At 34.7% G+C, this 14992-nt stretch overlaps 1 protein-coding gene across 12 annotated transcripts in view; it reads left to right on the plus strand.

The window, feature by feature from the left end:
* The window catches only part of TJP1 (tight junction protein 1), a 245215-nt gene that overhangs the window by 194794 nt on the left and 35429 nt on the right, over positions 1–14992 (plus strand). For all 12 annotated transcript variants that reach the window (XM_042941198.1, XM_042941199.1, XM_042941201.1 and 9 more), the window contains 2 exons: positions 12344–12480; positions 13590–13695. In XM_042941198.1, coding sequence (XP_042797132.1) covers positions 12344–12480; positions 13590–13695 — 243 coding nt within the window. The remainder of the gene's footprint in view (positions 1–12343; positions 12481–13589; positions 13696–14992) is intronic.

The following is a 14992-nucleotide window of genomic DNA, read 5'->3' on the forward strand; positions in this document are numbered from 1 at the left end:
GAAAATTAGGACCCTTATTTCCAGAATAGTACACATGTACACATAAACATTTGGCATTTTACATAGAATTTGTGGATATTCCCAGGGCTCTGTAGGCCACCAACTGATTTATGGTTCTGTAATAATCCATATGAAGATCTTCTGGAGGCACTTGAAAATTTGAGCTGAACATTTTAGGGTTAGAGATTAATTTGGGACTTAACTTGCATGGAGGTGTTAGCTCAAGCCATAGAAGTCATTAAAGTTACTAAGAAAAACGATGTGGAGGGAAGGCCAAGATAATTAGACTGGAGGCAGTGTATTCTTTGAGGAAGGTGAGGAGGCAAGGAAGTAGTAACCAGAGAAAGGAGGAGTGTGTAGCCAGAAGAAAACTTTTTTGAAGATCATTAAAAACCATAATGATCATTATTTTGCACTGATTGTTTTAGAGATTTATGAAGCGAATTCTCTTTAAATTTCAAATTTTACTTTTATAAATTATATTAATTCTGATCTTTATTTTAAGGTTGTAATAATTATTTATTTATTTACTTACTTATTTTAATGTTTATTTTTGAGAGAGAGAGAGACAGAGCACAAGCATGGGAGAGGCAGAGAGAGAGGGAGACACAGAACCTGAAGCAGGCTCCAGGGTCTAAGCTGTCAGCACAGAGCCCGATGCACGGCTCGAACCCATGAACTGTGAGCTCATGACCTGAGTCGAAGTTGGATGCTTAACCAACTGAGCCACCCAGGCGCCCCATAATGATTTTTTTTTAAAATACTATAGTACATCATATGCCATCCTGGCTTATCTTATAACTGATACAACTGATTGTTATTTTTAACTGCTTCAAGTTAATATATTCTAAAACTCTTCTTGACATAGCATAGATGTTGCCTGGGAAAGGATTGCTGCAACCACACACACACACACACTGTGATATAAATCACACCCTTGGATGATTCATGGGAGTAGCTATAATTTTAACACATTTCTCTCACCTAGAAACCATGCTGGTGTCAAGAAATTTGGACATGATTTTCCTTAAAAAAAAGAATCATCTACATTTTGGCCGTTAGTTTTTATTGTGAGCAAATTCTAAATCTTAAAAAGTTTTTTTGATGCGACTTTTTTTCATTTAGATTTCCTAAACACTTGGCATTCGTAACTTAAAAGTTAAAGAGGTTTGTTCTGTTTTGTTTTTTTAAACATTTTAATATAAAATTACGTTGAGGTGTTTTAATTGGGAACCTCAGGTATCCTTATGGGTCACACGAGTTATATGAGATCTTTTAAAAATACAGAATCCTAGGCTCTGTTCTCAGGTGGAGGTGGAGAATACAGTTTGTTTGTTTGTTTGTTTTTAGGTTTCTGATATCATCCTCTACTGTGCAGTACCAAATTTGGGAACTTCTGGTTAGGACATGTGGTACATACTAAAGAAAAGATGGTACTTCACATACAGAAGGCCAGAAGTCTTCAGATTATTTCCAAATTCTTGTGCTAAGAATTTAATTTCTGAAAATTCAGTGACCTTCACACATTCAAGATGTACAATAGTACCAGTTGCTTAAAGATTTCATTTTTTCTCCTAAAGTTCATGTTAAAATACAAATAACTGTGGAGTTGTGGAGGATTATCCTGTGTTTTGAGAAACAGTTTAGGTGTTCTTTAAAAGTAAAATTCTAGTAAAAACACCATGGGTTCTGTATTCCATTATTCTCATGACCTACTTGAGTTCTGTGTGATGATCTTTTCTGAGAGAGCAAACGTTGTGGACAGAGCTCTTGAGAAAAGCCCATTAGCTTGTTTCTTCATAAGTAGATGAGCAATGCACCCTTACTGTTATCCAGAACAGGGGTTGGCACACTACAACTTGCAGGCCAAATACAACCTGCTGCTTGATTTTGCAAATAAAGTTTTATTGGAACCAATCCTATAATGGCATAATTGAGAAGTTGCAAGAGAGACTGTATGGCTCACAGAGTCATAAAAGGAAAACGTTTGCCAATCCCTGGTCTAGAATGTTAAAATAGGCGTTATTGAACTAAAAAATTATATATATAGAGAGAGAATTACTACAGTGATTTTCTTACATCTGGATGCGTGTTGCCAGGTTTGTTTTATATTTTATTCAGTGATGTTTCAGAGCCCCTTCTGGGCCAAGACTTGTTCTAGGAACTCGGGATACTGAGAGCCCAAAACTTATGCCACTGTTTCATGCTCACAAGGTAGCTCTCACAGAGAAGATTCTTTTCACTGATCTCACTGTGGTCCCTACATAACTGAGTGTTTGATTTGCAGGGTATGTTCTAAGCCTCTCTTTGGTCATATAGTTTACTGTCCCTACTACTTACATTTAATTACACCAATCCATTTTATGACTTTTCTCCCTAGAGTGACAACATATGTTTACCTTTTTTGTTCTGTTCTATCAGCTTTATAATAAAGGTGACTGTGGTGCTACTGATTATCATAGCAGGTTCAGTATTGAAAAAATTCTACTGTAGTAAAAGCTGAGACTAATTAAAATAATGTTGAATTGTGGAACATTTGGATTATAAAGATTATGTTTTATATTAGACTCAGTCATTCCATAAACTAAGTTTATTTAAGGCCTAAGTTGTCTAAAGTTTTTAGGGAGTGTATTATAACAAATAGAAAAGGTTTAATTTATATTTAGCATATTCATTTTATAAAAATGGTTGCTTTTGAGGTACTTGCAAGCAGTGTCTTAAAAAGATTGAAACTTTGTAAAATTATCAAATATTCTCATTATTCATTATTTCTCCTGAGAGAAAATGCTCCCCCTAAATTCTGAAAGTTAGTGGTATCAGTATTGATCATGGGTTATGATATAGTAAATATGTGATAGTAAAATTGAATTTTACAAATGAGAAATTTCTAGACAAATCCAAGTGTTGAGCCCCATTAAGGTGATATATTTGGGATAAAAACCTTTTACCTATACAGTCCACCTTTTCTGTCAGCCTTTGACTATACAGGGTTGAATTGAGCTCATGATCTGTTTCTCCAAGAGTGCCAGTAAATCCTAATACCTATGCAAATAGGGCATATAATGTATCTGCTTAAATACCTTAGAGAAGTCTTGACTTTTAAAGATCTTTTTTTTCTTTACATATTTTACATTTTCCATTATCTTCCATAATTATTTTATTTGATTCTAGAGGACTGTAAATATTCTTTAATTCTGGAATATATAGTCTCTTTCAGATACTGCTTGGTTCTCTGGAACTTTGCCAGTTGGCTAAAAATTATTGAGACATTTACATGTATCAGTTGTACATTTTTTTTTACTACTGTAAAATGTGGAGAAGTGCCATTTTCTGATTAGCGAATTTCAGGTTTTGTTTTCTGATCTTTGGTTTTAGTTCTTTAAAAAGGTTTTATTATCTCCAATTTAATAGATGCTTTATTCAGAACAAGATTTACATGTGATAATATTGACAATTAATTTGGTATAAGTACTGCTTTATTTTTCATTTGAAGTCCTTCATGTTTGTTTGTTTTTGGTTTCTCCTCTGTGAAAGATAGAAAGGGCCAGGTAGAAAGATAATTCTTGAAGTATCTCAATGAAATTAATTGATCACTTCTTTCCCGTGGATTCTATGCCTTCCAGCTGGACTAAGGGAGTTGGTTGTGAGTTGATGCAGCACAGTGAACTTTCTACAGTAGAGTGAATGTTGAAAGATCTTTTTTTTGCCAGTAATTTTGACATTATCCTGCTGATTCTTACCATATTATATATTTATTGATACCGTGTATATGTTCTCAGTATATGGTTATAAATTTTCCCTCAACAAACTAGGCAAGATCCCTGCTGTCCTAGAGCTTTAGGCTTATATCAAAGTGAAAAAAGCAGATAAGTAAGTTTGAAAAATATATTTCACTTTCCATCAGACTAATGGAAATTATTCCATTAGTGGTAAGTACTATAAAGAAAATGAGGGTAGTACGATAGTGAAGGCGGAGGGGGCGATACTAGATAACATGATCAGAGAAGAAGGCTTGTCTAAAGTGACCTCATCTTGAAATGAGTAAGAAAGAGCCCTCCAGATGAAGATTATTGTAGAATAAGAAATAACATGCCGTTTCTCAACTTGTTGGAATAACAGCTGGATGCTGGATCACAAGAGTAAAGGAGACAGTGATTGGAGTTCTAAGAAGTATTTTCTTCTGTTTTGGAAAAAATTGTTTCATGAGAGAAAATATGAAAGTTTTTTAAGAAGTTGTTTATTACTTGAATTGGTTTTGGGGTTTTTGGGGTTTGTTTTGTTTTGTTTTGTTTTGTTGTTTTTTTGCTGAGATTCTTTGTCTAATGTTTCGATATGAGTGGAATATTGATGACCCATCCTGAACTTCTGTTACTTAAATAAGAGCCAACTTGTTTTCAGTCCTTGGGAATTTTAGGTTACCACGTTAAAATTCCAATCTGAGATTTTGTTTTTGATATGCTTTCTAAGGAGGCCAGGCCAAGGGAAGACCATAGTTGATGCACTTCTCTAGTAATTAACTAGCAACCCAAGTGTAATAATATGTGTGCTCAATGATTGCTGAATAATTTTAACTCCTAACAGAATATGAATCTAATGGCATAAAAGCAAGCTTAAATATTATACTTTATCCCACAATTTAAAAAGTAAAAGTATGAATTTTGTTCATCAGCTCTTACACAAGTACAATATAAAACATAAAATATGATTTTTATAAAAATAGACTCTCCACTTGGTAACGTATTAAAAATAGTAAATGAATGAAAAATCTTACTTCCAGATAACGATCTTCTCTTGTCCTTGGGAGAGAACCTTAGTAAAAAATGAAGAGAGTGTCACAACATTGATCCCTTGTTATAAATCAGCCAGACATTCCACTCAGTCAGAAGATTGTTTGACTCTAAATATTAATCTAACTACCTGATAATCATTATACCACCAGTGATGGCCTAACAAAGCTATCCTTAAATTTTAAAAAGGTCTCTTAGTCTTTCTCATTATTAAAAATTACACATTTCTGCAAAAATCATACTGTCTGAAATCAGATGCACTAGGTTAGTCATCATCATAATAAATGAACATGTAAGATGGGAGAGAAACTCTGTACAAAATGATAAACTTTATAAAAATAAGTATCTGGATTATTACCTAAAAGCCATTTGCCAAAATGAGCAATATAGATACTCAGATTTTCTTCAAAAGCATATACACACACACATGTATTTCTAGAAAATAGATTATAGTGTGTAAAGAATAAACTTAAGTTGTGGGAAATTAGCTTATAAATATGGCAAAATTGGTATAAAGTAACTATTTCTCGGCATACTACCCTTAATTTCTGTATTCCAGGACCAGCTTAGAGTCTCTTCTCTGCGTCTCTCTGCCTTTGTCATCCCTAGAATTCTGTATGTGCCATGCAGAGAGAGATCATTAATTTTTTTTTATTGCTATGAAGGAGGAACTGCAATGTATAAATACCTATTTGTTTCCATGTAAAATTTAGAAAATTAACAGTGGTTGCAGTATTCTAAATAGTCAGAATGATTTGAGTGTGCCTTTAATTTTTCTTTCTCAGGTGTCTTCCAACCCTCCATGCTGACCTATTCTGTCAATGGAGAAAAACTGTGGGGTATGGTTAGGTTAGTTTCTTAACATGTCTTTATTGTTAATTATGGCTGAGATAGTCCAGTAGCCTCTAAAGGAATTAGTACCTAGTTTTTGTTTTCATCCTAAGTTCTGAAGGTCTTGCCTCCCTTTATGCAATAAATGAGTTTCTGAAAAGAAAGTATAACTTTATTTTTTAGGATGAGTCCTTTAGTATGTAATGGGAATTTGGAATTGGTGTGATAAAAGGATGTTTTACTGGAGTGACTATTCACCCTCAAGTTTATTTCCTATATTAAGGTCATTTTTAAAATAAGGCATTACTGAACAGTCATTTGGGAAGGTGTTTGGGAGCCAGAAGTATGAAAGAAAGCTTCATGAAGAATGGGCCATCTGGCATGTTTTGTCAGACAGGGTCCAATCAAGACAGCAAGTCAAGCTTGGAGTGAACCTAGCAAGTTTAATGTAAATAGATTAAATAGAAAAGGATTAGAGTAACAAAGGATTAGCTAGTAAGAAGCTGAGAGAACTCTAAATATCAGAATCGGGTATGAGGAGCAGCCACTACCCCTGGTGCTGATATGGAGTGCCCAAGGAAGAGGCTCCCCCACCCATCCCTAGGGTGAGAGCCAGCCTGCTTGGAGAGGGCACGCCCGTGGCTTACTGAATGGCAGAGAATTTGGCTGTGGTGTGTTCTCAGAAGAACTTGGCAGGAAGTTTTCCCTCTAAAATGTTTGAAAAAGGAGTTCATGGGCAAGTGTCTTATTAGATAGAGACCTTGCACACAACTATCCTAGGGAGTCACTGGGGGAAACTGCTGACTGCTATGTGCTGGAGGGGCCTGCTGAGGAGACACACCCCAGAACCCACAGGGGGAGCCCCTGACCAAGCTGCCTGTCCTCTGCCCTCTGCCCATAGGCCTTAACAGTTGTGATTTTACACCTGAAGTTTTTCACTTAAAACAAGTTGTTGCTCCTTGCTGATCTGACAGTGTGTATGTTAGTCTGCCACCCTATTTACACAGTTAACTGGGTAAGACTTAAAGAAGGCTCTGTTTACAATGAGTTCATTTACGTGAACTGTAAAAGCTCTTCAGAGACTGTTTCACTTTGTCTAACAGCTGTCTTCCATAGGGTTTTTAATCAACCCAAAATTTCTAGACCAGTGGATCACTACCATTAGATTGATGTACAAATGAAAAATCCAGAAAATAAACCCCATATCCTACCCTCCAGGAGAAAACAAAAATGCTCTTAAGAGGATCTTGAGGTCCAGGGGCGCCTGGGTGGCTCAGTCGGTTAAGCATCTGACTTCGGCTCAGGTCATGATCTCACGATTTGTGGGTTTGTGAGTTCAAGCCCCGCGTCGGACTCTGTGCTGACTGCTTGGAGCCTGGAGCCTGCTTCAAATTCTGTATCTCCCTCTGTCTCTGCCCCTTCCCTGCTCGTGCTCGGTCTCTCTCTTTCTCTCAAAAATAAATAAACATTAAAAAAAAATTTTAAAAAAAGGGTCTTAAGGTAGAATGTTGAAATGTCTGTCTAGGCTACTTGGAGCCAGAGTGTGTAGATAAACATGAGTCTGACTCAGGACAAAAATGTTTTTTGTATAAAGATAGCCTTCCTCATAATAGCAAAAAAAAAAATGTTTTATAAAGCTTAGATACCATTTCAGAGCCATGGTAGTATCCTGTATGGAAGATTTGAGGAAAGTATATTTTCTTTTAATTGTCACAGCTTTACCAGTTTCTTTCAATAACTGCCACTGATTGTAAACTAATATGAGGTGTCTAAATTTGGTTTTTGTCTTGCAATAGACTTAGTGGTCACATCTCATAATAGAACTTTTCAAATGATTGGAAAATTTGATGACTCTGTACCTTAACCATGTGTCTGCATTGCCCAGTGTCGTTGCTGCTAGCCACATGTGGCTACTGAGCATTTGAAACGTGGCCAGTCCAAATTGAGATGTATTGTTAAGTTTGAAATAACACATTGGTTTTTAATGACAAAAAAAAAGATGTAAATTACCTCTAATAATTTATGTTGATTACATAATGAAATAATATTTGGATGTAATGGGTTAATAAGTAAAATGTGTTAATTGATTTTATCTCACTTTATTTAATACAGATTCTAGAAAATTTACAGTTAACATAGATGATTTGCTTTATAATCCTGCTAACAACGCTGCTCCTACTCTGCATGTATTATTGAATAATGCCTCCATCTTTTGGTAGATAACAGAAATGCACTAAAAAGAACAGTGATTCTCCAAGTATTAGTTGTTATGAAAAATTTAATAGAATATGAATTCTATCTATCTGAAATGTTATTTAATTCATAACAGTTGTGTTAGAGGAAAAATAAAGGTGGTGGTCAATACAGTATGGAAATTAGGCAAGATGAAAATGCTAGCAGTTTTATGTGATGGGGCAAGAGCACAACAAATGACACCCTTCTAGTTATCATCATGGAGGAGGTTTCCATCAGAAGGTTATAACTCAGTCAGGATGGGAGTTATCATTAGTATCAGTCTTTTTAAATTGAGAAAGTTTAAGTTCGAAGAAATAAAATCAATTGTAAATGTTTTTAGATCTTTTTAAAGCAATTTAAAGTTTGCTTGTTACAGAGCAATAAGTCTATAGAACTATTAAAATTATGCATTCTTTAATCTCATTCTTTTTCTTTAAAATGTATATATTTATAACATCATTTGCATATTTTATGCAAAGAATGTAAGGGGAATCTTCTGTTTTGTACGGCCCTTTAAATTCTGAGGTACCTAGAGCACTTTGGGGATAAAGCTTAATTGTGCTTATTTATTCTTGGATTAATTGTGAGATTTTATTACCTAAGCTGTGGCTAAAAATTTTGACCTTTTATGATTTAAAAATACCTTGACTTTTATAGTTTTGCCTAAAAGACTGTTTACCTCCATGCAGCTCATAGTAATTTAAAACTAAAAGTACACCCCCACAGAATAATTGACTATGAAAATAGAAACTGTGGAAAGTGCTTATGTTTTATCCTTTCAGAAGGGTAACAGGTAAGAAACATTTTCTTCATAAGAGACTGCTAATAGTATGCATTAATAGAACCAAATTCTTTGTTTAAAGTTAGACTTAATTGCATTTAAAAATTGGGGTATCTGGGTTGCTTAGTTGGTTAGGCGTCCAACTTCGGCTCAGGTCATGATCTCCTGGTCCTTGGGTTCGAGCCCCACGCCTGACTCTGTGCAATGTATGCTTAATTAGAACAAGTAAAATAGGTCTATTCTACCTCACCTACTTCCTACTCCTCTTGAATTAAGCCTTTCTCCATATTTCTGCATAATTTATTTAGCATCATATATAGAGTTTGTGTTTTTAATAATTAAAAAAGGTCACACTCTGCACATTATTTTCTAGCTAGCTAATTTTACTTAACAATACAATGTGACCATCCTTCCAGCTTATTCTTTTGATGAGAAATTTTACATATTATGGAAATTATGTTTCTAGGTCTTTGCCTGTGCAATCAATGTTGCATAAGCATCTTTGTCCATGATTTCATATACTAGCTTTTTATTTCTGAAGTCATTAAAGAGTGTGTTGGTATTACTTTTAAATTTTCACGGATGATGCCAGATGACTTTCCAAGAGTAATATTTGAGACTACACTTGTTTATTTCTCAGAATTCCATGTTTACCTATCTGATCGTTGTAAATTGGCAACTCCGTATTTTATTTTTAAAAAAAAATGTTTAATGTTTATTTTTGAGACAGAGACAGAGTGAGAATGAGGGAGGGGCAGAGAGAGAGGGAGACACAGAATCTGAAGCAGGCTCAGGCTCAGAGCTGTCAGCACAGAGCCCAGTGCGGAGCTCGAACTTAGGAACCCTGAGATCATGACCTGAGCCGAAGTCGGACACTTAACCAACTGAGCCAACCAGGCGCCTTGGCAACTCCTTATTTTAAATTGATGGTTTCCAGATTAGTAGCAGAGCTGAGCATCTTTTTATGAGATTATTGACCATAGTATTGCATCCTCGTAAATTGCCAGGTTAATTTCTGTTGCTCATTTTCTTTTATATTGTTCTTTTTCATTTTCTATCAGCTAGTAGTAGCTCTTTTGGTGAGTGTGTTGCAAATATAAATCTTTATATCTTTTCCTGTGCAATTAAACATTTTTAATTGGGGCACCTGGTCAGTTTTTAATTTTAATATTTTTAATTGGAGCGCCTCAGCCAGTTGAGTGACCGACTTTGGCTCAGATCATGATCTCATGGTTTGTGAGTTTGAGCCCTGCGTTGGGCTCTGTGCTGACAGCTCAGAGCCTGGAGCCTGCTTCAGATTCTGTGTCTCCTTCTCTCTCTGCCCCTACCCCACTCATGCTCTGTCTCTGTCTCAGAAATAAACATTTAAAAAAAATTTTTTTAATAATAAAAAAATAAAAATAAAACCATTTTTAATAGTGAAATATTTTCATCTTTATGGTTTTTTAATGCTTATCACATTTAGGGAGATCTCCCCCAATCTAAGATTGCACAGGTTTTATCTAGGAGTTTTACAGTTTTTAATGCTATTAGTGCTGGCATATTTTTTCCTTTTCATTTTCCTCTTTCTTTTTTTTTTTTTAATTTTATTTTTTACATTTATTTTTGAGAGACAGGGCAAGACCTAGCATGAGTGGGGGAGGGGCAGAGAGAGAGGAGGGACAAAAAATCCCAAGCAGGCTCCAGGCTCTGAGCTGTCAGCACAGAGCCCAACGCGGGGCTCGAACTCACGAACCGTGAGATCATGACCTGAGCCAAAGTCAGCCGCCCAACTGACTGAGCCACCCTGGCGCCCCTCATTTTCTTCTGATTGTAGAGGACATTGAGGAAAATAGTTGATTTTTTAAAATTAAAATGTAATTATAATTCTCTTTATATAATTTTTATAGTATTTTATACTCACTAAAATTCCCCCCAATATTTCAAGCCCATCTATCATCTATCTCATGATTATATCATCTGAGTCTTCAAAATAGTGGTAAATAACGATAGTATTGGCAGGTATCACTGTGTTGTTACTGATTTTGGTGTAAATACATTCAGCATTTCCCTATCTAATATGGTATTAGCTCTTGATTTTGGGAACTAGTCTCATAATTAATTGTATTTCCAGTATCTTTGCTTTATTTGTGGTTTTTATTAGGAATGGCTGTTGCATGTTTTCACATGCCTGTTTGATAGTTTTTTCTTGTAATATTTAGATGTCATAATGAATTCTGTGATAAATTCCTAATGTTAAACTAGCCATATACTTGTGAAATAACCCTGCTGTGGTCATTGTAGAATAATCTTTTACTACATAGTACATCCCCTTAGCTAGTATTTTATTTAGAATTTTTTCCTCCACTCATAATTGAAAATATTTATTGTTTTCTCTGTCCCATCTTTGTCATGGTTTGGGTGTTAAGGTACTGTTAGCTTCAGATTGAATTTCTGATAGAATGTTGAAAATTTTTGAAATACATGGTATTTTTATGATACTGTTTTCTGTGTTATTAGATATGTTTGGAATTTTCCATAAAAAGTTTGAAGAAAATTAAGTTAGAGACTGTTCTATTTCAGTGTGTGGTATAGAGTAGTTAAAGACACAAATTATTTGTTGCTATTACAACTGATAACATAATAAATATTCTTAAAATGTGTTCTTGGACAAAAAAACAAAAACAAAATGTGTTCTTGGACATGTATGTATTTCTCTAGGATAAACCTAGAAGTCAAATTGCAGGTTATTGCATGTTTGCATTTTCTGTTTTGATAAATGACTTCCATTTTGCCCTCAAGTAGTTATACTTATTTACACTTACTTTACCATCCTTGTATACGAGTGTCTGTATCTCCATGTCCCTCCCTACAGTTGATGTTATTGTGAAAACTCTCATGAGAAGATGATTTCAAGTTACTTTAATGTGCGTTCTCCTAGTTACTTGTGAAGGTGAACGTATTTTCATGTTTATTGTTATTTGTATATTTCTTCTGAATTGTCCCTTCCTGCTACTCATTTTTTCCTCAGTTGTCTCTTTTAAACTGATTCATAGTTCCTTATATGTTCTAAATATCAAATTCTTGTATGTGTTGTTAGGTCAGTATATAAATCTTAATATTGAACTCATTACACATGTTCTTTCAAACTATGAAATTTATTCAGTTTGAACTTTTTAGTTATTTTAAACCCCATTTCATTTGGTTCAACCAAAAAAATATATACTATATTTTAATTATTTGCATCCTTTTTAACTTCTTATGTAATCACTGCTGTTGATGTATGAGGGATTTTGTGCCTTGAACTTTAACAGTCCTCTATTTTTGATGATACAGATTTTTAAGAAATATATTATGGTTTGGAGTTTGTTCCATCTGAAATTGTATTTTTGTCATTGATATGCATAGAGATCTAATATTTCTAAATCTGTAGACATTTGTCCTAACATCATTCATTAAATAGCATGCTTTTTTCTGACAGCTTGGGGCTGCCACTTCATTAATAAATTTTACTACTGTGGATAGATTCCTCCATTTTCTATTTTGTTACTTTGATCTGTACTACTCTAGTTTTCATTATTAGGTTTTTATAGTATTTTGATAACTGTTAGAGTGTCATTGTTTTTCAAAGTTTGCTTGGCTGTTCTTACACTGTACTCCTACAAATGATTTCACAATCATCTTTATGCTTATAATTTTTTTCTTTTTTTTAAATTTTACCAATGTGTAGTCTCCGGAGCAGAGAGGAAGAGAGAATTTCTAAACCTGGGGCTGTCTCAACTCCTGTAAAGCATGCGGATGATCATATACCTAAAACAGAAGAAGTTGTAGTTGAAAGAAATGAGAAACAAGCACCCACTCTTCCAGGTAAGCCTAGCAAAATACTACATTCGGAAAACATTTGCAGTCAGACTAAATAAAAAATTGTCAGAATTTACAGAAGACTTGAAGATGCTTTCTTGATTATGATGATTGTTATTTCTATTACTACTATTACTCCTACTTCTGCTACTACCTATGTTTGAATTTTTCTGTATTTGACTTCCAGAATATTCCTTATGGGTATAAGGTTGGCATGAATCAGTAGGCTTTCATGAATTTTTAAAAAAAATTTCTGGATAGAAATTATTCATAGTTGGGGTGCCTGAATGGCTCAGTCAGTTGAGTGTCCAACTCTTGATTTCAGCTCAGGTCATGATCCCAGGGTTGTGGGATCGAGTTCCGTATCGGGCTCCACGCTGAGCATGGAGCCTGCTTAGGATTCATTCTCTCTCTCTGCCCACCTCCCACATGCTTACTCTCTCTAAAATTTAAAAGAAAAAAATAAATAATTCATAGTTAGCAACTATTCACAATTGAGTAAAGTTGTTCTCCAGCACTTCTCATTTAGGAAAATTGGCATAAGTTTTTTTAAGTTATTTTGCCAATTGAAAATGTTTTCATAAGCACTGTAAGTTATACCCTGTGAAAACGTATGAGATCAGATATAAGAATCTGCAAGCCTCCTAGATCCATTTTCTTGAAAGGCTGGGAGATTTTGCTTCTCATGTCTCATCTCAGTTCCTTTGCTCAAATCTTTTTGCTCTGCTTGTTTAATGGCAAAGAATGTGGTTATTTAAAAACAAATTTTACCACAGTGAAGAAAGATGGCTGCTTTGACAGTCTGAGAGAAATGTAGTGATTCTGTCTTGTTCTCCTTTTCCTCATCTACCTCTCCCCTCCTCCCCCAGAGGATTTTTCAGAACCTAACAGCATACTTGGTGTAAAGACATCAGAATTTGTAACTGTACTCTGTGCTTTAACATACATATAGTATATATGTTCCTTACCAATTTCTCTGAGCTTATATTTTGCTGATGAATTTTTACATGTATTTCGTGGACTCTTTATTATTTGAATATTTTCCTGACTGCTTACATTATTCTAGTTTTTAATAAAGTGATTCTTGCACGATTTTTAAATTTTCTTTCTTTTAGAACCAAAGCCTGTGTATGCTCAAGTTGGACAGCCAGACGTGGATTTACCTGTCAGTCCATCTGATGGCGTCCTGCCTAATTCAACTCATGAAGATGGGATTCTGCGGTAATGTGATTTTAAACTTGTATTGTCTTCTCTGTCCATTATTCAGCATGATTTAAAGTGAAAATGCAGTCGCAGACCATATTTCATATCCTTTTTAAAATAGTGTGTACCACTTAATGCTATGGTTTTTTATTTTAAATTATTTATATGACAGAGATTAGAGAATAAAAAAGAAACTTTTTGGATGTTGACTTTCTCACCACTGTCCCTGCCTAGTTTTCAGGTCGGGAATTACAAAAGTTAAAAATTGTTTTCTACTTAAACATCAAAAGTTTTCACAAGCTTTCTAATGCCCTAGCATTTAAAAAAAACAAAAAAACAAAGAAACAACAACAACAAAACAGTGTTTCTCCATTTTAACACTATTGACATTTTGGGTTGGGTACTTGTTTATTGTGGTAGACTGTCCTTCTCATTGTGGAATATTTAGCATCATCCCTGACCACTAGCTGCCAGTGGCACCTTCCAGTTGTGACAACCAAAAATATCTGCAGACATTGCCACATGGTTTCTGGGGGCAAAATCACCCTTGGTTGAGAACCTGTTCTCAACCTGTTAGCAACTCAAAAGTAAGTTTTTTATATTCCACACCTCTTATTGCTATATGTTTTATACTTTATGGGATTGAGATATAAATTTTATAACCAGATTGCAAACCATCATGATCACCAAATTAGTCTTTGTTGCCTCTGTGGTAAAGGGGCATAATGTTAATAACTGAAAATAACCAAACTTTTTAAAGTGGGTTAGATCTAGACCCCTGCTCTCATCTGTTTTCTTTGCTAAAGGGAATTGGGTTGTCACTACAATACCTAGCTAGCTAGAGAGAAAACTCCTGAAAATAGATGGGTATGACACAGATTAAAATTGTATATTGCTATTATCAGATAGCTGATAATTCAAAATACAGATCGTGAAGGAACAGTTTCCTTCTTTTTTCCTTTCTTAAAAATTGCTTGGAAGCTTTTATAACTCTAAAGTTTAAGAAAAAGTAACGATGTGATTCCAGAGACCTATTTCCCAGGAGAGCCCTCAAGAACAGATACCAAAGAAGATTGAGGATGCGGGCAGGATTTGTAGTTGAGCCAGAAAACAGTTCATTCACATCCAGTGACTGGATTTGGGGCAGAAGTAGTTAATGGGTTTACCTTTTCTTATTGTTGCAAGAAGCTGATATAATGCAGATAAAGCAGAGTATAAAATGTCAGTCCTATAGGCCACATGACAATGAGACTGGGCCTAAAGCTGTCCTCAAAAAAAAAAAAAAAAAAAAAAAAAAAAAAAGCTGTTCTTTAAA

Source organism: Panthera leo, chromosome B3, assembly GCF_018350215.1.
Source record: "Panthera leo isolate Ple1 chromosome B3, P.leo_Ple1_pat1.1, whole genome shotgun sequence".
Taxonomy (NCBI): domain Eukaryota; kingdom Metazoa; phylum Chordata; class Mammalia; order Carnivora; family Felidae; genus Panthera; species Panthera leo.